General features: G+C 39.8%; 1 protein-coding gene across 2 annotated transcripts in view; it reads left to right on the top strand.

The window, feature by feature from the left end:
- Positions 1-23423, top strand: part of LOC121370602 (thyrostimulin alpha-2 subunit-like) — a 65716-nt gene extending 42293 nt beyond the window's left edge. For both annotated transcript variants that reach the window (XM_041495944.1, XM_041495943.1), the window contains exons 3-4: positions 18158-18333; positions 23100-23423. In XM_041495944.1, coding sequence (XP_041351878.1) covers positions 18158-18333; positions 23100-23192 — 269 coding nt within the window. In that variant the 3' untranslated portion in view covers positions 23193-23423. The remainder of the gene's footprint in view (positions 1-18157; positions 18334-23099) is intronic.
- The last annotated feature ends 4028 nt before the right edge of the window (positions 23424-27451 follow it).

Here is a 27451-nt window from a genome sequence, read left to right as displayed (position 1 = left end):
AGATATTTGCTGCCACGATGAATCTCACAGTGACACGCGGGGATTCTAGGACTCCATAAAGTTTTTCTTCAGTGTTTTTCGTTGTTGGCCAGTGAGCATCTCTGAGTTGGCTGTGTTCTTGGTAGTATTGTAGGATGTGTTCAACAGTTTCTGCGGCTTGTTCACAGGGACAGATGCATTTATAATATGCAGTTATTTTATGTGAAAGAAAGAAATGTTTTATTTAACGACGCACTCAACACATTTTTATTTACGATTATATGGCGTCAGACATATGGTTAAGGACCACACAGATTTTGAGAGGAAACCCGCTGTCGCCACTACATGGGCTACTCTTTCCGATTAGCAGCAAGGGATCTTTTATTTGCGCTTCCCACAGGCAGGATAGCACAAACCATGGCCTTTGTTGAACCAGTTATGGATCACTGGTCGGTGCAAGTGGTTTACACCTACCCATTGAGCCTTACGGAGCACTCACTCAGGGTTTGGAGTCGGTATCTGGATTAAAAATCCCATGCCTCGACTTGGACCCGAACCCAGTACCTACCAGCCTGTAGACCGATGGCCTAACCACGACGCCACAGAGGCCGGTTTATTTTATGTGAAAACAAAATACAATACATTCCATGTCAAAAGAAGATGTTATCTGACATAACTATTTTGTTGCAAATTCTATAGCCTCGTCAACTCGTCTCGGGCACAGTTCCCGAGGAATATGTATCCAAGATAAACAGGCTCGAGCCTTCAGTGTACCACAACTGGTCAAAGACCATGGTATGTGTTTTCCTGTCTGTGGGAAAGTGCATATAAAAGATTCCTTTCTGCGTCAGGAAAACAAATGTAGCGGGTTTCCTCTGATGACTACAAGTCATATTTACCAAATGTTTGACATCCAATAGCCGATAATTAATGAATCAATGTGCTCTAGTGGTGTTGTTAAACAATATAAACTTCTTTGTTTTTTAGTCTTCAGTGGATGTAAGCACGGATCAAATGATTCTCTGACTGATTTGACTGGCGTTTTTTTTTTAGACAAATGTTTTTTTGGTTTGTTTTTTATATATATATAGCTATTTTTGTACGTTAGCAGTAGTTACATCCGCCTCATCAAGAGTGAAAATTCAGTTGAAAATGCCACCATGTGCAGTACGGTGGTGATCTGAGTGCGAGTCGTGTTATTATCGGAGGCCGATCGTCCCTAAGCCTCGTCCAAAAACCACCACCGTAATGTGGACTAATGTAGTATAAAATGAACCCATCATTTCCACTTAGCAGCGAGAGATCATTTATATAGCTTTCCCAAATACAGGACAGCAACGACGGTGAAGTAATGCCGTGGGTACACCGAACAGGGGTTGATCTTATGACCCACCACACGTCAGGTAATCGCACCGTGGGTACAGCGAAGAGGGGTTGATCGTGTGACCTACCGCACGTCAGGTGATCACTCTACAACGGTGAAGTACCGCCGTGGGTACAATGAAAAGGGGTTGATCGTGTGACCTACCGCACGTCAGGTGATCGCTCTACGACGGTGAAGTACGGCTGTGGGTACACCGAAGAAGTGTTGATCTTGTAACCTACCGCACGTCAGGTGATCGCTCGATGGCTAAGCCACTCCTGTTTATTTGTGGCTGTGAATGTACATTCAATGAAATCACACTTTTAAAAAAATCTTCCACTCCTGTTTATTTGTGGCTGTGAATGTACATTCAATGAAATCACACTTTAAAAAAAAACTTACTTACTTAAATAATCAAACAATTTACCTACCACGTGCTCGTACCTGAGTGAATATATTGATATAAAACACCTGTTTAAATATCGTTTTGTTTTTGGAGGAGGTCATTCAAGTTGTTCATTGATCTGAGCTAATGAGCTGTTTTGGTTTATTGAAACAAGTTTCTTTAGTTCGAAGAATTCGTTAAAATAAAACATTAGTCTCAAATTGATCTACTAAGTAAGAATAATTAGGCCATTTTGCGAATTTCTTTTCATTTCAACTTATTTTTTGCTTATATCCAATTACGGTTCAAGCAAGGTTCAAGCACGCTGTCCTGGACATACACCTAAGCTATCTGGGATATCTGTCGAGGACAGTGGGTTAGTTGTTAGTTGTTGGTGGTCTTACACCTACCCACTGAGTCGTTAAAACTCGCTCTGGGTGGGAGCCGGTACCGGGCTGCGAACCTTGTACCTACCAGCCTTATATCCAATGACTTAACCACGACACGACCGAAGCCAGTATTTCGCACAGTGAAACATGTCTAATAAAACGATATACTGCCTGACAAAATAAGGTCTGAATTTTGCTTCTTTTTAAAAAATATTTACCCCCCCCCCCCATTAATTTTTTTATATAAGTATAAGGGTAAATGTTGCATGTTTGAGTATTTAAGTATTATATTAATAAAAGACAATTAAAAAAATGTTATAAAATATATTTTATGTATAAGGGTAAATAATTGAATGTTTAAGTATTTAAGTATTTTAATAAAAGACAATAAAAATGTTATAAAATACATTTTAATACTTGTTTAATGTGTAAAGTTGTAGTTGTGAGTGTATTTTTAATATTTGAGCAGTTAGATAGACCATCAACTGTCTGTGTCTTCCAGAAACGTCGGCGGGATGTAGCCCAGTGGTACAGCGCTCGCTCGATGCAATGTTGGTCTGGGATCGATCCCCGTCGGTGGGCCCATTGTGCTATTTCTCGTTCTAGCCAGTGCACCACGACTGGTATATCAAAGACTGTGGTATGTGCTACCCTGTCTGTGGGATGATGCATATAAAAGATATCTTGCTGCTAATCGAAAAGAGTAGCTCATGAAGTGACGACAGTTGGTTTCCTCTCTCATTATCTGTGTGGTCCTTAACCATATGTTTGACGCCATATAACCGCAAATAAAATGTGTTGAGTGCTTCGTTAAATAAAACATTTCTGTCTTTCTTTTCCCGAAACGTGCCAATCTCCTGTGGTCCTTTGTATTCTTTACAATAGGTTACATTCAAACGCAGTTGTCATGAACTTGACACTGACACGCAGTGGCAAGATACCACTACGGAATTCCCAGGCAAGATGTATTAAAACATATTTCTGAACTTACCATCTGTAACTTATTGCCAAACTGCTTATCATATCTCGTTCCAGCCATTGCACCACGACTGGTATATCAAAGGCTGTGGTATGTGCTATCCTGTCTGTGGCATGGCGCATATAAAAGATTTCTTGTTACTAATGGAAACATGTAGCGGGTTTCCTCTCTAAGACTATATGTAAAAATTACCAAATGTTTGACATCCAATAGCCGATGATTAATAAATCAATGTGCTCTAGTGGTGTCGTTAAACAAAACAAACTTTTCCTTATTTGTGTACAGATATTTCAAATGATAGACCTATCTTTTGAAGTGTTTAGTGTTAAAAATGGCAACGAGATTACAAAAAAAGAGCAAAAATTTGAGTGTTAATAACGGGCACTGTATTTTATCCGTGATTTTTAGCAGCAATGGTTCTTTTTAATTTATATGCATGATTCCCCACACAGAGAACAACACACAATATATAGCTTTGGATATACCAGTGAAAAAATGGTGATGGAAACGGAAAGTAAACCCGCTACGTTCTCTTGTGGGATCCTATACGATGTATCGAACCTAAGGCGGGCGCTCTGTTAGAACAGCGCGACTCTTTATTAGAAGTGACAGTTGACTTGTTTAACTTTACTTTTGTCAGTCATGGATTCCCGCTGTCAGACATCTCAAGTCAAGAACTAACTCTGTAGGCTTTCTTTCCATCTGGGTCTTAATGAAGAACCAAACAATGCGCAATCCACGTTTCGCGTTATTAACGCTTGCCTCTCTACAATACATCCAGCAAGAACCCTTTGGCGGACCCCATGGTCGATCGATGTGTCCAAGAATATGTTTCCGTAATTTTATGATTATGACGTCGTTTTCGTCGTCTTAATTGGTGACCTCCCCCTGTTAAAGCTATATTGATGCCCTGGCAGCAGCAGACTGATAAATGTGGACGATTTTATTGACAGTGAAGAGATCTCCATTATAATAAAGACAAAACCGACATGTACCGTCATTATTTTTTCTTTCTCTTCTCCGTTGTGGAAACCGGCCTCGGTGGCGTCGTGGTAGGCCATCGGTCTACAGGCTGGTAGGTACTGGGTTCAGATCCCAGTCGAGGCATGGGATTTTTAATCCAGATACCAACTCCAAACCCTGAGTGAGTGCTCCGCAAGGCTCAATGGGTAGGTGTAAACCACTTGCACCGACCAGTGATCCATAACTGGTTCAACAAAGGCCATGGTTTGTGCTATCCTGCTTGTGGGAAGCGCAAATAAAAGATCCCTTGCTGCTAATCGGAAAGGGTAGCCCATGAAGTGACGACAGCGGATTTCCTCTCACAATCTGTGTGGTCCTTAACCATATGTCCGACGCCATATAACCGTAAATAAAATGTGTTGAGTGCGTCGTTAAATAAAACATTTCTTTCTTTCTTTCCATTGTGGAAAATGTTTTTAACTCAAGGTGACGTCATGCACATAATATGAGAGGGAAATCCCTAACATCAAATCTTAAACCTTAATGCTAGTAGTTACTGTGTTCACACCCCAATACCGGTTTCTAACTAGAGTAAGCCGTAAACGCTTCAGTGTAAAGTTTGTTTTGTTTAACTACACCACTAGAGCACATTGATTTATTAATCATCGGCTATTAGATGTCAAACATGTAGTAATTTTGACATAGTCTTAGACAGAGGAAACCCGCTATATTTTTCAATTAGTAGCAAGGGATATTTTATATGCACCATCCCACAGGCAGGATAGCACATACTACGGCCTTTGATATACGAGTCGTGGTGTACTGGCTGGAATGAGAAATAGTCCAATGGGTCCACCGACGGGGATCGATCCCAAATCGACCGCGCATCCAGCGAGTGGTTTACCACTGGGCTACGTCTCGCCCCACGGATCAGTGAGGAAGTGCACACCCTGGTCATACACACCGGGAAGGGGGGGGGGAGGCGCCGGATCTAGCTCAGTCAATAGAACGCTCACCTGAAGTGCTTGGGTCGAAGGATCAAATCCCCTTGGTGGACCCATTCTTTATACATTTTGTACCGTCCCACCAGTATTCACACGACTGGTATATCAATTGTCCTGGTATGTGCTGTCCCGCTGTTGGGAATGTGCATATAAACGATTCCTTGCTGCTAATGGAAAACAATGTAGCGGGTTTCCTCTAATACTGCGTCTCTGAATTACCAAATGTTTGACATCCAGTAGACGGTGCAGCGCTCGCCTGATGCGCGTTCGATCTAGGATCGATTCCCGTCGGTGGGCTCATTTGGGCTATTTGTCGTTCCAGCAAGTGTTCCACAACTGGTGCAACAAAGACCGTGGTGTGTACTATCCTGTCTGGGATGGATCATATAAAAGATCCCTTGCTGCTAATCGAAGAGTAGCCCATGACGTGGCGATAGCGGGTTTCCGCTCTCAATATCTGTGTGGTCCTTAACCATATGTCCGACGCCATATAACCGTAAATAAAATGTGTTGAGTGTGTCGTTAAGCAAAACATTTCCTTCCAGTAGCCGGTGATTAATTAAACAATGTGCACTCGTTGTGACGTTAAATAAAACAAACTTTACACATACACCACGTAACTCAAGTATGTGCACAGGACATCGTGCACATAAGCTTAAAGTTTAGATAGGGTGTGGTGACCTTACACTGGGCTCTCCCCCCTCCCCCCCCCCCCCCCAAAAAAAAAAAAAAAAAAAAATATGCAGGCCTCTATGTATATAGCCACTTCCGCGATAAGTAACAAATATGGCGACCCCCATTACAGTTATATTAATGGAATTCATCTTTGTACGCAGTATTTAACACAATGTCGACTGGCCCTGAAGGCAAAACAATTCTTACGGAATGCGGCATGTGGCAAGTACTGACAAAGAAGGCAATCGGCAGTACAAATCAATCCAAGAGAAGCGGTCAGAACGATGAGAATTTTTTTAAACGGCCGTGGGTATAAGTATAGGAAATATTTTGGCGTTCTTTCATGAGAAAACTACTCAGGCACGCATGTCGTGGGTATATCATATGACTTCGCCAGAAGGTTCTGTCCAACACAGTCCATAAAACAGCAAATGACAATCTCCCCAGTGGGATTAATATTGTAATTGTTTGAAGTCTATTGTGGTTATTTCGGTACTGCATAATGGAGTTAATATGTTCACTGATACACTGTATTACATTGTTTTCTGCCTATAGTCCTTTGCGTCTAACTGGGGAAGAAGAACAACTACACTATTTCCCCATTGGGCATTCATGACCATACACAAGTTGATTTAATGTTATTGTCGCCCAAATGGGGGCGGGGAGGGAGCATAGCTCAGTGGTACAGTGCTCGGCTGATGCGCGATCGATTCCCGTCGGTGGGACCATTGGGCTATTTCTCGTTCCAGCCAGTGCTCGACAACAGGTGTAACAAAGGCCGTGGTATACTATCCTGTCTGTGAGATGGTGCATATAAAAACTATTGCTGCTAATCGAAAACAGTAGCCCATGAAGTGGCAACAGCGGGTTTCCTCTCTCAATATCTGTGTGGCCCATAACCATATGTCCGTAGCCATATAACTAAATAAAATGTGTTGACTGCGTCGTTAAATAAAACATTTCCTTCCTTCCTTCCTTCGCCCAAATATATCACTGTGTTTTCTTTACAATGAGAAAACAGAAATGAGATATGTATTTTTAAGAGAGAGAGAGAGAAAAAAAAGAAGAGAAAAATGAAAACAACAAGCTTGCGTGTTTAACTCTTAACTGGTTAAAGTACAAACGTTTTCCAATTCTAAAATTAACATAATTTGACATGTACCAATCGAAAACATGCCAGGGTCACTTAGGAATAGTAAAACCATTTAGTACGGTTTATTATGTGCGAAATTCTTGACACTTCAATAGCCGGGATAATGAAACAACATTACCAAAGTCAAAAACTCTTCCTGTTATAATCACTTGATTATTGATCTTAGTTCTGCCATCACTATCTGATGTTTCCGTGTGGGTTTTTTGGTTTTGTTTGGGTTTTTTATAATTAGATCTGGGTGAAATTATTAATATAATTATGCCATAAATTCTTTGCTGCACATATTAATATGCGCTTTGAAGTATTTGTTTGCTTTATAGTGAACTTGCAAGTGACCCGTGTTTCATTTTCCCATTTTAAGTATTTAATTTAAAAGTAAAAATGGAAAATGGATCTATTCCTGACATCAGTTGTTGAAACATGATTCCTCGATCGTGATCATTTTAATGAAATTTTGAAGTAAGAAAATTCAATTTTCGAACCACGTTGACAAGTTTTTACTCATTTTCAATATATGATTGGAATGCATTTATATTCGTTTTGTTCAAAGATCTGTATAATTAAATGCCAAATGTAAAACTTCAGATAGTCATTTGCTTGAAGAGTTCTTTTAAAACACAAATGGATTTCAGAGACACGACGAGTGTTTCCGTATCCATCCGCCTTTCGGAACTTTGCATGGTTCATATGTGTTGTGAACAGTATCACGATTACCCTTACGAAATTAAAGATCCACAGTCTGGTTTTATGCGTTATCGTATCTCGGCCGTTAAATAATGTAGTAGAATTAGGGTATAATCGCGCAAAATGTGATACTAACCTGCCACTTTGCAAGCAGTTAGGCCATCATTTGTGATTAGATGCATTTCTTTTCTGTTTTTGTTCAGTATATTCATATTTTTTTCTTCAAAATAATGATTAATATATAACAGCAACACATAAATAGTAATTATATTGTCATTAGAGCTAGGATTCTATAGCTTGCACTTTTAACTGTGATACAAACAGAAAGAAAGAAATGTTTTATTTAACGACGCACTCAACACATTATATTTACGGTTATATGGCGTCAGACATGTGGTTAAGGACCACACAGATTTTGAGAGGAAACCCGCTGTCGCCATTACATGGGCTACTCTTTGCGATTAGCAGCAAGGGATCTTTTATTTGCGCTTCCCACAGGCAGGATAGCACAAACCATGGCCTTTGTTGAACCAGTTATGGATCACTGGTCGGTGCAAGTGGTTTACACCTACCCATTGAGCCTTGCGGAGGACTCACTCAGGGTTTGGAGTCGGTATCTGGATTAAAAATCCCATACCTCGACTGGGATCAGAACCCAGTACCTACCAGCCTGTTGACCGATGGCCTAACCACGACGCCACCGAGGCCGGTCGATACAAACAGAGTAAGAAATAGTTAATTGACGGTCATTTTGAATTGTGACGTCACCTGGCCAATAGGGGTCACTGCCACGTTGGTCCTATATCAAGTTTTACTATACAAATGATGGCCTAACCGCTTGCAAAATGACAAGTTAGTATCACATTTTTCACTATTTTACTAGTATATGTCATAACACTACTACACTAAAAGTGTAAATTACAAAGATTTGTTTATTATCAGAAGTATATTAACATTGTTTTTCAGTTGGTTACGTTTCCTGAATAGCATGGATTGGGTGGGGGTTTCAAGGTTAAACGTCAGAACCAATGCTTTGTTTTGACCAATTATTTTATGTTGCGTGTAAAATAAGCCTTAAAAAATTGAGTCTTTCGTGAAAAGTGCAAAAATGTTTTTTTTTTAGGTCGGCATTTTTCTTAAAGTTACTTTCTCTGGTTACCATATTATAACATCATGTACATTTATGAAATACAAGCTCAAATGCACTTTTAAAAAACTCGTGTGTGTTCGCTATGAACGGAGATCGTCAAAAGTATACGCTCGATTCGTCGCCTGTGCCGCCATAGCTCGGCAAAGCACAAACGACAGCCTATTGTCAGTTTCAGTTAAAACGTGCGTTTGCTGATTTCAGATTGTAGGGTTCGTCTCGAAAAATTAAAAGAGAAATCTTGCGCTGTACGAAGAACGTTCGGTTGAGGATACGGTACTGAGTCTTTCGTTAAAACCGGTTTGATCTGGACAACGTATTATTGACAATCGTACCTTCCTATTTCAGAATTAATATTTTATAAAGTGTTAGTAGAACTTTCAAAGTTTAGTTTGTATACTAGTAACACATTAATCATGTATATATTTTTTAAATAAAATATACTAAAGTAGACAATGAACGTTTTCACTTCTTAATTTTACGTGTTAAAATCGACAAATTCAAATAAATATTCTTTCGTTTGGAAAGGGTAAAGTTAGTGGGGGGTTGTTTAACGACATCAACGTTAGAGCATATTGATTTAATAATCATCCGACGCCATACAACCGTAAATAAAATGTGTTGAGTGCGTCGTTAAATAAAACATATCCTATCCTTCCTTCCATCTGCTGTTGGATGTCTAACATTTGGTAATTTTGACATATAATCTTAGAGAGGAATCGGGTGCATGTGCAGGGGGAGGGTATTGGAGGTCGAAACCCTTACTTGCCCAAGAAATGTATTTTCTGAGGGAGTATGGCCCCCTATAAACTTCGCTCAACACAGTCTATAACCCCAACCCCGCGGAAGTCCCTGCACACGCGCCTTGAAAATCCGCTACATTTTTTTTTAGCAAGGGATCGTTTATATGTACCATCCCACAGACAGGATATCACATACCATGGTTTTTTATATACCCGCCGATGGGGATCGATCCTAGACTGACCGCGCATTTCCAAAAAACACCTTTTTAGGTCTAAGTAATGAATGAAAATAACATATAGTCTTGAAAAATGTTACGTAAATCGAACACAGTACCCTCTTCCTCTACCCCTAGAGCGTTACGTAATTAGTAACACCCCCTTACATGTACCGCGCATGCCAACAACTGGCCACTGTCAAAATTTCAAGGAAAATCCCCCACCCACCGACCCCTGGAAAGGCGTTGTACCATACCTCTATGGATATAAATATGTTTTGGAGGTATGAGATGACCCCTCAATCAAGACAGTTAAATTTGTTCAAAAATTGCGAAATCTCACGTGATCTCTTGTTTGGGAATTCCACACTTGTGATAAGCCAATGAAAACCGAGATCGGTAGGAGCCCGTCAAAAGTGTTCCACTTTCGAAATACTGGCTTTGTTTTTGAGCTGGATAAGCCAGCGTAGTGAAACCAATGCGAAGTGCAGCGTCATATATGCACCAAACGTAATTGGATTTTCTGTTTTATATGCTTAAATAATAAACATATTACGGATACTGCCGCTTTAAGTTTTTGTTTTTTGTACAACATTCATCACAAAGGGCCCAGATAAAATGCTATGTTTGTACTCTTTTCGCCTAAATCTTTATTTTTTTAAAAATCTTAAAGTCTTAAGGGTCGGTATTTTTAAAATGGAGTCAAGGTCCCATGAAACAGACATTTAATTTAGGCCAAACTAATAGGAGAATTATAGAACTGGGTGAAGATCAACATAGGGTACCTGCATACATGTATTATTCTTTCGTACTATTTTGTCTGACCAGGGCCCATTTCACAAAACATCCTACGTTTACGTCTACGACTAGCAGTTATACCGGTTGTATGCTTACACGTGTTTGGCATTTATTTCACACAAAGAATTACATCACTGTGGAAGATGGAACATTTTAAGGTCAAAAGAAAACGAAATATGTGTACTTCAAATTATATTAGTGTTTCTGTTATTGGCAATAAGAATCGCGGTTTAGTCGTATATTTACGTTTACGTGCAAAACTAGGCTTACGATGCTTTGCGAAATTGGGCCCTGAACTTTATTGTTTGAGTTAACTCCCGGTTTTTAGAAGCTCCTGAACTATTCTCTTACTGAAAGTCTGATAAGACTGCATTGTGAAGCTTCATCAATTGAAATGTTTGAGCAAACATTTCATTTCATTTCAATTTATTTTCATGCTTATATCCAATTAAGGTTCAAGCACGCTGTCCTGGACAGACACCTCAGCTATCTTGGTTAGTTGTCAGTGGTTAGTGAGAAAGAAGAGGGTGTAGTGGTCTTACACCTACCCATTGAGTCGTTAAAAGTTAAAACTCGCTCTGGGCGGGAGCCGATACCGGACTTCGAACCCAGTATCTACCAGCCTTATGTCCGACATCACCGAGGCCGGTGTAAACGAAATGCAAGTCCGTAGGAACAGTGGTCTGCCCGGACTTAGTCTCCTAGGAATGCAGGTCCTAGGTCTAATATACCTAGGAATGCAAGTCCTAGGACTTATGTTCCTTAGGAATACTGGTCTGACTGCCAGGATATCAAGTCCGGGCCGGACTTGCATTCCTGGACAATCAAAATTGAAGTCCGGTCGTACACATAAAAATTAAATTATAAATGTAAACAAAACGAAAAACAGTTTCCTTTTTGGTTTATTTAATTAACTTAGGATACTAGCGCCTCTCTTTATTTAAATATTTTCTATTTATTCCAATATTTGTTTGTACACATTTTGTTGACAGTATTACATGAGCAGAACCAAGGTCTTTATTCATTGCGTATTGTTCCAACTAATAAATGTTTAAACATTTAAGAGTAACTCAAAAACATTTACCATAACTTGCCCATATGATATACCAACACAATTATCTGTTAGACATTATATATTGGTATTTGATAATGATAATGATAATAATAATAATAATAATAATAATAATAATATTAATATTAATATTAATATTAATAATAATAATAATTTAACTATACATTATCTTGTTATTATATAATTTTAAGTTTGTGCCTTTCTGTCAATAATATTGCAGGCGCGTGTACATAGGGTGTGGGGTGGGGTGGCGTGTTCTAAACACACCTCTTCAAAGCAAATTTCTTGACCTCTCCCCTGGATAGCTTACTGAACATGTGCCTGCTTTGTCAAGTTTGCTCATTTTAAAAATTAATTTGGTCTAACATATGACATATCAGACTCTAGCCTCTATGATATCTTAGTCCCAACAAACCATACCATCGATAAACAAATATGTTAAATGTTTTTTATTAATGTTTATCAATTAATAGAAATATCAATGACTAAGAGTGGGTTTTAGCAGCTCAATGGGATCCGAACCCAGTACCTACCAGCCTGTAGACCGATGGCCTGCCACGACGAACAGACAGTGACACCATTTACTCTTTTTTTTTTTATAGGCTAGTAGTAGACGCCATTAGTAAAAACCCATCTAACTTTGTAAGCTAAATATAACGACAGACACATATACCAATTTAACTTCGTTACAATCCAATTTGCGTTGACACTTTTTGAAAAATTAACTTTTAAAATTCTGAGACAGAATAAGAAAGTATTTTCCATTACACATAGACGTTTAGCTGCGAAGCTGCTTAAGGAAAACGTAAATTGGGTTTCGTGTCAATCAGTGTAAATCAAGTTCCCAACTAGTGACGCCTCCAACAGCTTTGCGAGAAGCCAACCAATTGATTGCCTTCTTGCTTATAATTGCCAATTAAAGCGTGTAGCGCCAATACTTGAACGTATTTTTTCCTTCCTCATTTTCTAGTTAATGGATACCCTAGATTGCACCGAGTCATGTTAGTGATGACGATGTGCAGTTTCATATAAATACATCGAGATTAGTAATTTTTAATGTTTTTTTTGTGTGTTTTTTTGTGGGTGTTTTTTTTTTTTTTTAAGTTCAGCTTTGTACTCAATTCGTCAACCAGTTCGATATCGTCTGCTATGAAACATATTCAGCACGTCTTTGGGCGGAATTTAGCTCAGTCGGTTGAGTGCTCTATAGAGTGTCATTTTGTAATAAAGTGGCGAATTGTAATTAAAAAATATATATATTGATTGTGTCGCAGGATTGAACCACCTCGGTGGATTCATTGAGCTGATTGGGGTTTTTCTAAATTCCAACCAGTGCGCCACAACTGGTCAAAGGCCGTGGTATGTACTTTCCTGTCCAAAGGCCGTTGTATGTGCTTTCCTGTCTGTGGGAAAATGTATATAAACTATCCCTTGTTGTATTAGGAAAAAATGTAACGGGTTTCCTCTGATGACTACAAGTCAGAATTACCAAATGTTTGACATCCAATAGCCGATGATTAATTAATTCAATGTGATCTAGTGGTGTCGTTAAACAAAACAAACTTTATTCAGCACGTCGGTCCTAAACCCAATACAGGGGCGTAGCGTGAATTGGACCGGGGGGGTGGGGGTGGGGGGGGGGGGGGTTCGAATATGAACCAAGTGGACCTTTTTCTATTTTGTTTTTGCACCACCAGAAACTCCATGTGTATAAAGCGGTATTTTTTAGTTCTGAAAGCGGACCATTTGCTTCAGCGGGGGTGGGGGGTGGGGGTGGGGGGGTGGGTGTGTGTGGGTGTGTTGTGTGTTGTCGTCCGAACCCCCCTAGCCTACGCCCCTGCGATAAGGTTCAAATTGCATCATCGCTCTCGGTATTAATACACAGGCGCGGATCCAGGATTTTGTAAGGGAGGAGGCCCAAAAGCCGTTGTTGCTTTTGAAAACATAATTTCAACGTCCTTGACAGGTGGTCGGGATAACAAAAACCCCCAAATAAAAACTAAAATTTATGCAGTAGTGATTTGTAGCTATATACATGTATTTTGACTTTTCGTCTAGTGTTAGGCCTACAGATTTATCGATATCAAATTAAGAAATACACTAAAACATTATGACAGAAAACACAACTTTTAGAGTCCAGACTCAATCTTTAATGACGTCACCAGGTCTGGTGCTTATAAAACTTTTAGAGGCTAGATCTCACTACACAGATCACTTCCGGGTGAGAGTTGATTGATGACGGTCCACTAAAGTTCCTAATTGTGACACTCGTTATGGTTCACATATTCACTTCTAGGAAATGGTGAAGAATTAAAACAATATGTATGTTTAATGGTAAGCCTTCTGACTGTATTTTGCCCATGTTATTTTGTAATATTGTGCATCGACCTTTTGGGACATGGGTATACAGCGCAAGTGACAGCCGGAGTGAATCGGTTAATGAATCACCTGTTCGGACCGGTACTACAGCCAGATGCGGTCATATAGCAAAAAATTGAGACGGAAATGTTCTCAATTTTGGAGTGAAAATAAATGCTTATATAACGTATGTTCGCAATGGTGTATGTTGTTAGTGCCAGCGATAACCCGTTCTATTGGCAATCTTCGTTTGAAGTTGGGCAATTTAACATGGGTTTCAATGGCAGATGACATCTGTGTTGTGAGACTCAATCTTTAATGACGTCACCAGGTCTGGTGCTTATAAAACTTTTAGAGGCTAGACTCGAGACTCTAATAGAGTCTGAGATACTAATGTCAAGACAACGTCATACAAATTATATTAATTAATCAATGTGCTATAGTAGTGTCGTTAAACGAAACAAACTTTACTCAAAGACAGCATACCTTTTATTTAAAAACCGCTAGGGTTTGTTCTGTAATATTTTATACATAACATTATTTTCTTCCAGTGTTTTCAATATTTTGATTTTACAATCGAATAAATAATGGTATTTATCTCAAATGTAAATTAAAAAATTTACATAGCATATTTTCTACAGGGATGGTTAAACCATCTACCTGTTTCAAGCAGTAATCTTAAATTTGAAATAAATAAAGAAAGAAATGTTTTATTTAACGACGCACTCAACACATTTTATTTACGGTTATATGGCGTCAGACATATGGTTAAGAACCACACATATATTGAGAAAGGAAACCCGCTGTCGCCACTCCATGGGCTACTCTTTTTCGATTAGCAGCAAGGAATCTTTTATATGCACCATCCCAGAGACAGGGTAGTACATATTATGGCCTTTGATATACCAGCCGTGGTGCACTGGCTGGAACGAACGAAAAATAGCCCAATGGGCCAACCGACGGGGATCGATCCCACACCGATCGCGCATCGAGTGAGCGCCTTACCACTGGACTAGGTCCCGCCCCTCTTAAATTTGAAGTATGCAATTTAGTTATCCGCTAACTCTTCCAATAAGTTTCGAAGTAAACTTTCGTTTTGAGTAAAACTGGTCCCCAGAAGAATGTGTAATATCCGTAAAACCACTGTTGTATGGATTGATTGAAGAGGTTTTGTTTTAATTCTTGTTTATAGAATCTGAAATCGATATATTGGTTAGGGTAGATGGACTCCATTCCCGTGTTATCGAAAATACTGACTACTTGTACCATATTATGAAACTCAAGGCATGCTTTATGTTCCGGATTGATGTACGTGGCAACCAGCATGCAGGACCAATTTTAGAAATCATTTAATTTCATTTCAACTTATTTTTGTGCGTATGTCCAGTTAAGGTACAAGCACGCTGTCCTGGGCCCACACCTCGGCTATCTGGTCTGTCTGTCCAGGACAGTGGGTTAGTTGTTTGTGGTTAGTGAGGAAGAAGAGGGTGTAGTGGTCTTACACCTTACCCACTGAGTCGTTAAAACTCGCTCTGGGTGGGAGCCGGTACCGGGCCTCGAACCTAGTACTTACCAGCCTTATGTCCGATGTCGTAACCACAAAACCACCTAGGCCGGTTTAGAATCCTAAGAAGCCGCATTATCTCATTTAGAGTTATTTCCCTATGCGACCTCAAAAAAAAAAATACTTGAAAAGATACTTGAAAATACTATTCGAATATTTCGAAATTAGCTTCATCTGGTCTGCGAAATTGATTTGGACTAGTATCAGTGTCACAGGTACATACATATACAGTGATTTAAATGTGTGCGGGGTGCCACTCGAATGTATGTGTTGTATATATTATGTTGATTAAAGGGAAGCATGCTACAGCTTTAACTTCATTTAAAAAGGTTTGGTTTTTCGGCTTATGGACACTACTAGAGCACATTGATTAATTAATCTTTGGGTACTGGATGGCAAACTTTTGGTAATTCTGACACGTGTCTTCGGGGTTAACCCTAACCTTAAGCAAGGGATCTTTTATATGCACTTTTCCATTGACAGGGCAGCACATACCATGGCCTTTGAAATACCAGTCGTGGGGCACTGGTTTTCACCGGAAAAAACCTTATACCACATTTGTTACTAATGTCATCTTTGTGATTTTGCTTGGTTGTATGCACCTAGAAATCGAGACATATGATCGTGGTTATTATACTCACCTGAGAACTGATGGGCCATAGGATCGATACGCCTATGTGGAACTGTTCCGATTGGTTCATTTCTAGTTACAACTAGCTAATGCTAGACGGCTGGCGCAATGTATCAAAAGCTATGGTATGTTCTGCTCTGTATTTATGAACATATTTTATAAAGGATATTATTTCAAACGAGTAGCTTTAACCTTAGTTGTGCGGTAACAGCGCATTGTTACCATTTCTGCCCTGCCACTGTAGATGAGTTGTTACACCTGTCAGGTGTTTGATAGCTGGTAGCCACTGATTAAATGAACGTGCTGTTCAAAGTGTCATTATATACACGTCCCTGTCCTTGACTTTGCCCCGTCTTTGTCACCATTGGGAGAGGTTGTCTGCATCTTGCTCCAGCGTTGAAGACTAGTTAAACGCCTTGTGCGCTTTAATTTTATTAGTTACCACCCGGGACAAGTTGTAAGTCACTAGCTATTGTGTTTGCCATTGTTTTCTCTTACAGGCTCCAGTTTTGGCTCGAGATTTCTTTAAAACTGTCTACTATTACGTCCTCAGTCCGTCCTTCTTGTTAGAAAAAAATGGCTACCTTTTGTTTGTCTGTTTAAACTATTGTAATTTGTTTTTGTCAGTATTAACTCTTAATTATAGTTTTTTAGTAGTGCCAGCTACTATTTAAGACAGTATTGATAGTTGTACTACACTCTTAATTACTTAAAAATAGTTAATTCCTTGTTAAAACATAGTTTATATTAAAATTTTAATATTTTATTAAAACCACAACTTGACCTTTGTCCGGCCGCCATAACAGAACCTGATTTTGACGTGTCGGACATAAATAACGAAAACAATCTTACTGTTAACCATAAAGACACTTCCAACAATGGTAACACTGCGGAAACTAAACCAGTTAATGAAAAAACTCCGTTCAAACAGTTGCAGTGGTGCGACGAGTTGGGCGGTACCCCAAAATAAAAAAAAACCTTGCGCCAGAAGGGGGGGGGGGGGGGGGGGGGGGGGGGGGGGGGGGGGGGGGTATTATTTAATTGGGTACTGAATGAATGGAAATGTTTCATTCTGGTTTTAGATGTCCGGCAGATATGTTTTCCAGCAGACAAATGTGTCTGTCTTTCTTTCCATATCGCTTTCTCTCTCTCTCTCTCTCTCTCTCTCTCTCTCTCTCTCTCTCTCTCTCTCTCTCTCTCTCTCTCTCTCTCTCTCTCTCTCTCTCTCTCTCTCTCTCTCTCTCTCTCTCTCTCTCCCCTCTCCCTCTGTGCGTGTGTGTGTTTGTGTACACATATGGATCAGTGTCTGTGTGTGTGCGTGTGTGTGTGTGTGTTTGTGTGCATTTATGGATCAATGTGTGTGTCTGTCTGTGTGTGTATGTGTGTGTGTGTGTGTGTGTGTGTGCGTATGTGCGTGTGTTTGTGTACATGTATGGATCAGTGTGCGTGTGTGTATGCATGTGCCAGCGTGTGTGTATATTTGTGTTTATGTATGTGCTATATAGATCATTGTGTATTTGTGAGTGTGCGTGTATGTGATGTGTATGTTTGCGACTGCTAGATTCATTGGTAATTCGTTTAATCAGTTCATTCAGTCTAGGAAAACCGTTGACATATTTTACAGTGTTACAAGATAAAGGTATATTCTACTGCCAGTAATGGTGAAAAGTATGTATTTCAGTACTAAGTTGATACAGGATCATTGAACATGGATCAACATGTTTAAAGTTGTAAATAATAAAAAAAAATCCGAGAGGTTTGCTTCGTTCGCGAGATTTTAAATTAATTTGGTAAACGGCTATTTCGCTTCATAAGGAGCCTACGACCTTGCAGGGCGTAGGCGACGAAAAGTAGTCCGCTACGGACGTCAGTTAATATCGATAGTAATAAACGATAGGTTAATAACAGTTCACGTCAGATGGTTCACAATAAAGAGATGAAAGCCATTCGAACTGGCGTCTTAATAGCGGAGCTATAATGCAATGCTTTGACGTTATAAGGTTGGCCTAAACTGATATAATTAATCAGGTCTTTTTAACAATTGATTCATTTCAGCTCACTCACGAAGAGTCCAGATCCCCGGATGTATTGCCTTTCATGTGAAGACCAACGCATGTCGAGGCTACTGTTTATCATGGGCGTACCCGTCGCCTAGCAACACACGTGATGCCAACCCCAACCACATAATAACATCACGTGCAGAATGTTGCAGCATCGACGAAACACACGATGTACGATATGCTTATTATTATAATTTTTAAATACTACATAAACATACGACTTACGATATGTTTATTATTATCATTATGAAATACTGTATAAACATACGATATTCGATATGATGATTATTATTATCATGTCTAAATACTATAAACACACAATTATTTACGATATTTTTATTATTATCATTTTTATATACTACATAAACACACGATTTACGATATGTTTATTATTATCAGTTTTAAATACTACCTAAACACATGGTATACGATATATTTATTATCATTTTTAAATACTAAATATTATAAACACATTGTATAGGCTACTTAGGAGATAATCATCATCTGACGTCAGATTAGAGGTAGTTAATCGTGCATTTAACACCGCTACACGACATTTCAAACCGAACGCGTTCATGGTAGAATGTATAATCACTGGATGTATGATATCTTTATTATTATGATTTTGAAATATTACATTAACACATAATGTAAGTTAGTATACCTGTATATGTTTATTATTATCAATTTTAAATACTACATAAACAGTGTACGATATGTTCATTAGTATCATTTTAAAATACAACACAAAAATTAAACTCGTGATGTACGAAATATTTTCTAAATAATACATAAACACATGATAATACGATATATATGTATGTTTATTATTATTATTTTAAAATACAACATAAACTCGTGATGTACGAAATATTTTCTAAATAATACATAAACACATGATATATGATATATATGTATGTTTATTATTATCATTTTAAAAATTAATATTACATAAACATATAGACCGAATTTACCAAGCCTGTGTATGACTTACACGCGTGTAACTGCATACATTTACAATGCTTAAACACCTGTTTATGTCTTACACGCGTGTAACTGCATACATTTACAATGCTTAAACACCTGTTTATGTCTTACACGCGTGTAACTGCATACATTTACAATGCTTAAACACCTGTTTATATCTTACACGCGTGTAACTGCATACATTTACAATGCTTAAACACCTGTTTATGACTTACACGCGTGTAACTGCATACATTTACAATGCTTAAACACCTGTTTATGTCTTACACGCGTGTAACTGCATACATTTACAATGGTTAAACACCTGTTTATGTCTTACACGCGTGTAACTGCATACATTTACAATGCTTAAACAACTGTTTATGACTTACACGCGTGTAACTGCATACATTTACAATGCTTAAACACCTGCGTTTAAGAAAAACAGGCTTCGTAAATTCGAACTATAATGTTATTATATATATATATATAGTACAATATCTCGTCATGATGTTTATTATAAGTTTTTTAAAAATCGCATAAACAAGTGGGGTACAATTTTTAAATACTATATAGAAAACATAATTTACTTTAAAACACTACATAAAACAAAATGGCGCCTTTCCAGTAACGTTTACGCTGCATACGCATTATTATTGGGTTGGAGGCTGATTCAAGTAGACGAATTACACGCATTATTCAAATAATAATGCAAACGAAATCAGTACTAATCTGCAGTATCTACTTGCAAATATGTATTTTAACAACTTGTAATGTACTTCAACCAGATTTCCGAGGTATATAAATAACTTTTGCTTGTCGCATAAAATGTATTTTCTGTTGCTACAAATGTCTGGACGACAAGAAACACAATAGGTTTGACAAACTTAATAATTTAAGCAAAATGGACGACTCATGGTGAACAAATTTTGAAGTTGGAATAAGGGGACATCACCAACAATTGAAGAGATTTTCGATGGATTGTTGCACCCCAAATATCATGTCTGACATATTTTTTAATATATTTTCAATGAATATTGTTTCAAATGCGTAAAGGTGTATAAACAGTTCATATATACACATACAGCCATGATTTTATATTGTTGGGACACCCACACTGGGGATGGGGGTGGGTGAGGAAAGGCAACCACATTGTCTAGAGTCATGTTATGTGGTGACAGGAAAATGTTTAACGTGGTGGGGAAAAGAGGTGTGATTGGGGGTGGGGAGGGGGGAGGCATTGCTCCCATGCCTACTCGCATGTACATTCATTAATACAATAGTTATATGCATACAATCATTTTCTTTGACAATACTATTAATAAGCTACGTTCTTCCGTCCTCAGTCCAAATATAATCAACAGCTCAGTGATTGTTATTGTCAACGCTGAAATGAAAACTACGGGTGTTTTATCAAAGTTATCGATTTTGCAGTTTGTTTAAAAGTCAGCTCAAGTATATTATAAACCTACAATAGATTTTTGTCAAAGAGAACTAATGCGTTGGTAATCACGCAGTGACCCATTTTATCTCCATAGGGATGCTTAACCGGTTATAAATATCTGATTAAATACTTGTTATAAATAACGCATTAAATATATGTGTGATAAAGATTGTACGTGCGACTATAACATACCGGAGGTGGCGTATGGTTTAGCTATCAACCTTAACGAATAAGTGTTGTTCTCAAAAATGTCTCGAGAAAAATTGCGAATTATATTAAATTAGTCTCAGAGGCGAATCTAGGGGGGTCCCAGGGTCTCGGCCCCTCTCCTAAATTTTGCGACAGTTATAATTTTATCATATATTAGGTTTTTGGGGTTTTTTTCTTCTATAATCTCCCTCCAAACCACCCCCAAAGTTCTCATGTCACCCCCCCCCCCCCCCCCACCGAAGAAAAGGAAGTTCTGGATCCGCCACTGAGTCTGTTAATTTTTACTCATTAAGAGTGTGATTTGCTCTCGTTTTATTCTGCTTTTCTTCTTTTCTTCATTCTTCATTTTTATTTGCTATTATTTCTTTTATCCATTATTTATCGTTGTTTCTTTCAGAAATTTGTCTGTTCCAGCCATACCTCTATCCAAAATTAAGAGTATCCGCCAATCCTTGCACCCGTTAATTAATTTATTCATTATTTCTGCCTTGCACAAAAGTGATCCTCCTTATTGGCACAACAAATCTCCGTGCGGACATCTAGCTTCCGAAGGACGATTTCAAATATCTCTTAATCTAGGAGAGGCCGGGAAGGCAAATCCCTTTAATCGCTAATTCCACAGTTGCCAGAACTGACGCCTGGCTTCACGATATAATCACTCGTGAGATGCATGAAGCAGTTTAGTAGCTGGAGGTGCGCACATTACGACCTCGATAATGAGACGGCTTCTCAATATTCCACCTGCCGGTCTCGGCCGGCGTGCGTAGATCTTATTCAGACTCCTGCCCGCTTCATTAATTATTAAACATAATGTCTCCATTAGTACACCAAAGATTTTTATCACAGTCCAGCTCACACACGTCTAACTGGTGCACGTTATTAATAATGAACACTAAGATGAGGAAGGAAGGAAATGTTTTATTTAACTACGCACTAAACACCTTTTATTTTATTTACGTTTATATGGCGTCGGAGAACACTAAGATAAAGACAAAGGCAAAAGTGTTGATCGAGATTATTGTATTCGCGATTGAGAAAGAAAGAAATGTTTTATTTAACGACGCACTCAACACATTTTATTTACGGTTATATGGCGTCGAACATATGGTTAAGGACCACACAGATTTTGAGAGGAAATCCGCTGTCGCCACTTCATGGGCTACCCTTTCCGATTAGCAGCAAGGGATCTTTTATTTGCGCTTCCCACAAGCAGGATAGCACAAACCATGGCCTTTGTTGAACCATTTATGGATCAATGGTCGGTGCAAGTGGTTTACACCTACCCATTGAGCCTTGCGGAGCACTCACCCAGGGTTTGGAGTCGGTATCTGGATTAAAAATCCCATGCCTCGACTGGGATCCGAACCCAGTACCTACCAGCCTGTTGACCGATGGCCTAACCACGACGCCACCGAGGCCGGTCGCAATTGAGAATGTGTATCTTGTATTGTGATGAAGTGATTGTTACAACCGCGTGTGCAGGAATGCACGCAGGGTGAGTCCAGGATGTTACGAGCGAAGTTTCTAACGGGTGTCGAGTCATATTTTCCCGCAAAATATATTGAAAAATAAAAGATAATTGTTTTGGCTTGAGCAAGGGATTTCGAAGAACCGCACCCCAACCCCCACCCCACGACCACCCCATCCCCCACCCCACGACCACCCCATCCTGCACACACGTATACTCCTAATGACCAGTCAGGAACGGAGTGCCATGCCCCGTATCTAATGTAAGGAAATACAGAAACTGGACACAGGGAAGGCATACCTGAACCTGCAGGGTCATGGGCATGTGAAAGTATACCCATCGCACCGGGAACGGATCCATGAAAAATTTAGATGTGTGTTATTAGGAAAGTAATTAATCATATGAAAGCCACTCGCATTAATTTCATGTCGCATTTTAGTCTGCCCAACGTCACTCGCATTAATTTGGGGACGCGTTAATTTCAGGATCTACAGTATTCGGATCAGTTCCGATATAACAATAAAACGGAAAACATTTAGTTAACCTGTCTTGAAATACCAGTGTAAGATCAGGTTAAACATGGATTCAAGCCTTTAATCCAACCGGAACATGTTCAGGAAATATTCATCCGCATATTTAGCAATTCATGTGTTATCTGGTTTTACACATAAACCACATAGATAAGGTCATATCCCTGTACTTGCGAAACTCCAGAGGTAATGGCGTTTTGCTTAACAGTGTCTTTAAAAAAAATTAATTCATGATGTTGCTATAATAATAATAATAATAATGTTGATGATGATCATGATGTTGATGTTAATGATGATAAATCTATCTTATTATTGACAGGTTAAAGTTCGAGTGCGCTGCATCGATGGCTTCAGGGAAATAGTATTCAAGTCTGCTCGAAGTTGCGCTTGCTCCATCTGTCGGCGAAGTTAACAACTGGTTTATGTGTAACAATACCGACCATCATGTTTCGATAAAAAAAACAAGAAAAGCCCAATCCTGAACAGACCCTTGTGTGAATCTCAGACACCAACAACTATTGTGATGGGTTAAAAATGACAGAGGGTGTTACGTTTGTACCCCATGACTCAGGTCTTTAATGTCTTATACAGTTGGACAAAGTATGTCATACACTCTATAACGATAATAAAAAGAACAAGAAACCACGGTTGTATTGTCTGTGAAATAAAATATTATTTTGTTGGAAACACAGTTCCTGTTTTTATAAAGATATGGGGTTGGATTCCTTTGTTTTTTTTTACGTATTTTGCTTTTACTTACATATTCCAAATAAGCGTAAATATTTCCATAAATCTTTAAAACACCATCTTACCTGTACAGGTAGTTCTGTATATCACCATAATAAAAATGTCTTTATGCATTTACGTCGTCACCATTTCGAAATATTTATACTATATCATCTGCATGCACCCACCTACACACTGTGGAAAAGCAAACAGAATTTAAAAAATAAAAAATAATAATCCCACAATTTTAGTTAATGGCAAAATTGTTATGGTTTTCCAATGTCACCAAGAGAGGTGATGTTTTTTTGCCACATAAGACAGTTGCCCATGATAGCGGGATTGTTAAGATATTGTATGCTGCTCTGTTTTCATGCGTCTTATAGTTCTGTTCGTAACTAATTTTTAACTTGAAATTGTGCAGTTTCCGCCCAAGGTGAGATATGTCACAGGATGGTGTCACACACACACACACACACACACACACAGATAGAGAGACACGCACACACTGATAGAGACACAGAAAGACACACACACACACACACACACACACACACACACACACACACACACACACACACACACACACACAGAGATAGAGACACAGAAAGACAGAGACACACACACTGTGGACAGATAGTTCAATCGGCTAACTGGTGTTTCCAGGGCCCCGTTCCACGAATCGATCTTAGCACTAAGATCACCTTAGTGCATAAGGTAGCTATGCACTTAAGGTGGCGGTCTTAGGGCTAAAATCGCTTTGTGGAACGGGGCCCAGGACTGCGCACTATAACCTTAAGTGGATGTAAGTACGAAACAATGTGATAGTCATAAGACTAGTAAAAATGCATCTTAATGGGAGAGCTGAGATTAATCTGGACATTACCCTCTACCGTCATCCCATCTAATGTCCCGCTACTAGTATACTAAAGGATATGGAATCTGTCTAAACCGGACCCTGAACAAACCGGAAACCTGTCAAAACCGGAATCATTACAAGTTTCATGGTTAAGAACTTTCTAAATTTTGAAACACGACCGTCTAAACACCGGACCCTGTCTAAATCGATTATATATTAGGTTCCCGGCTTGGTCCGGTTTAGACAGGTTTCGCTATTAACATGTATTTAATACGTATTTTATATATACATGAGTATAGATATATACTCTTCAAAAAAAGAAACGCAAAAGGGTACAAATGGGTTATAACTCCGATTTTATGTTTCCTACCGGTTCATGCTTTGTGAATATAAGGTCATTGCATGCCCCAAACACATTCCCACGGTTACATTCGATAAAACGCAGCTACTGTACAATAAAGTTCCAAAATGTGAATATTCGCAAAAACGCAGCCACGTGCAAACCATGTCACCACTGCACGTGCGTTGTCTGCACGTGCAACATGAACACCGACAGTATAAAAGTGCAGGGTGTTCGCTTGCCTGGCCTCTGTATCTGGCCGACAGTTGACAATCCAGGACATGCCACGTCTCAGTGAACCGCAGAGAAACAATGCCATCGGCCGACTAGACGCAGGCGAATCCAGAACGGCCGTTGCCAGGGCATTCCATGTGTCCCCAAGCACCATCTCCAGACTGTGGGACCGTTACCAGCAACATGGATCAACACGTGACCTCCCTAGATCCGGTCGACCAAGGGTCACTACCCCCGGGCAGGACCGCTACATCCGGGTACGCCACCTTCGGGAACGATTGACTACTGCCACCTCCACAGCCGCAGCAATACCAGGTTTGCGCAGGATATCCGACCAGACCGTACGGAACCGCCTACGTGAGGTAGGAATTCGTGCCAGACGTCCAGTTCGAGGTGTCATCTTAACACCACAACACCGTCGACTCCGACTGCAGTGGTGCCAGATTCATCGACAATGGCCTCAACTGCGATGGAGACAGGTGTGGTTCAGTGACGAGTCCCGATTTCTGCTCCGACGTCATGATGGAAGATGTCGCGTGTATAGGCGTCGTGGTGAACGTTATGCGGCAAACTGCGTGCAGGAAGTGGACAGATTCGGCGGGGGTAGTGTCATGGTGTGGGCAGCCATCTCACACACTGGCAGAACTGACCTGGTCCACGTGCAGGGCAACCTGAATGCACAGGGCTACATTGACCAGATCCTCCGGCCACACATCGTTCCAGTTATGGCCAACGCCAACGCAGTGTTCCAACATGACAACGCCAGGCCTCACACAGCACGTCTCACAACGGCTTTCCTACAGAACAACAACATTAATGTCCTTCCTTGGCCATCGATATCACCGGATTTGAACCCAATTGAGCATCTATGGGACGAGTTGGACCGACGCCTCCGACAGCGACAACCACAGCCCCAGACCCTGCCCGAGCTGGCAGTAGCCTTGCAGGCCGAGTGGGCCACCATCCCCCGGGACGTCATCCGTACTCTGGTTGCTTCAATGGGCAGGCGGTGCCAGGCAGTTGTCGACACACGCGGAGGCCACACCCGGTATTGACTCCAGATGACCTTGACCTTGGTGGTGTGTCCTATCACTTACTCACAATGGACTAGAGTGAATTGTGAACAATCCTGCAATATTTGGTAATTATCGGACTCACCATTCAATAATTAAATCAATTCTCCAAATGTTACGACAATGTGGTTTTGCGTTTCTTCTTTTGAAGAGTATATAAAGAATAACGTGTTGCTATGAAATCATACTTGACAGCTGGGCATATGACAATGTTTAGTTAAATATAAAACTTGACTTCAAACAATCTAATATCTTTAGAAAATGGATCAGTCATTTTGGGATAATGTCAATCATACTACATACGTATGTTACATCCGGGCGAGAGTTCACTGAAACACGGACCACGATAGCGCCTAACTGTGAGACTCGTGTGATGCACTCTATAGCCGCGTTCACACTAGCAGTTTTAGTCCGGACTAACTTTAGCTCGTACCAGGTCCGGACTAAAAATGCTAGTGTGAACGTGGCTATATAGTGCAGTGATCACACGAGTCTCACAGTTAGTCCTGGACGGAGGACCCGGCCGTGGCCGGCTGTTGTGCCCAGGACAGGCGTGCGCTACAACAGCTTGCTCTGAATGTGCACGTAAAGCCCTATGACCTGACCTGACGAGTCTTACAGTTAAACGCTATAGCCTAGTGGTCAGTACTAAATTCAGCTCGTACCAGGGCTGCGTTCAACCAGACCGAGCAGAAAAACGTCCACTAAACTGGTTTATGCGCTTCACGTTAAACCAAATGGCCACGTCGATAACCAATCAAATAGTTCGCGAACGTCAGCGAAACGTTCGCTAGCTGAAGTTACGCAAGGTCCGGACTAAAAATGCCAGTGTGAACTTGGCAATAGGAAAGAAATGTTTTATTTAACGACGCACTCAGCACATTTTATTTACGGTTATATGGCGTCAGACATATGGTTAAGGACCACACAGATATAGAGAAAACTCGCTGTCGCCACTTCGTGGACTACTCTTTTCTATTAGCAGCAAGGGGCGGCTATAAAAGTAAAGTTTGTTTTATTTAACGACGCCACTAGAGCACATGGCTTTTTTTTTTATCTTATCATCGGCTATTGGACGTCAAACATATGGTCATTCTGACACTGGGTTTTTTGTTGAGGAAACCCGTTGTCGCCACATAGGGATCTTGTCACGGGGATCCTATAATATCCGTAACTGGATGAAACACGATTATCCAAATATCTCTCCTAACTGTATATCTATTAGATCTCTCCGTATCGAGCAGTATTTACCCGAGTGGCTCGTCTCTAGGTATGATCAGAGATACGATCTTATATAAAGTATGTATTATTATAGCACGTTTAGTTCACTAGAAAACACAACAAAAACACAATACTCTTTGGAATCTGTATTAACCTACGCTGACAAATGTACTGCCGCAGTAGTTAATTAACAACAACAAATAATAACAACCCAGAACTGA

Source organism: Gigantopelta aegis, chromosome 4 (genome assembly GCF_016097555.1).
Source record: "Gigantopelta aegis isolate Gae_Host chromosome 4, Gae_host_genome, whole genome shotgun sequence".
In the NCBI taxonomy this organism is placed as follows: domain Eukaryota; kingdom Metazoa; phylum Mollusca; class Gastropoda; order Neomphalida; family Peltospiridae; genus Gigantopelta; species Gigantopelta aegis.
The sequence above is the reverse complement of the archived record's forward strand: the minus strand, read 5'-3'. Positions and strand labels throughout refer to the sequence as shown.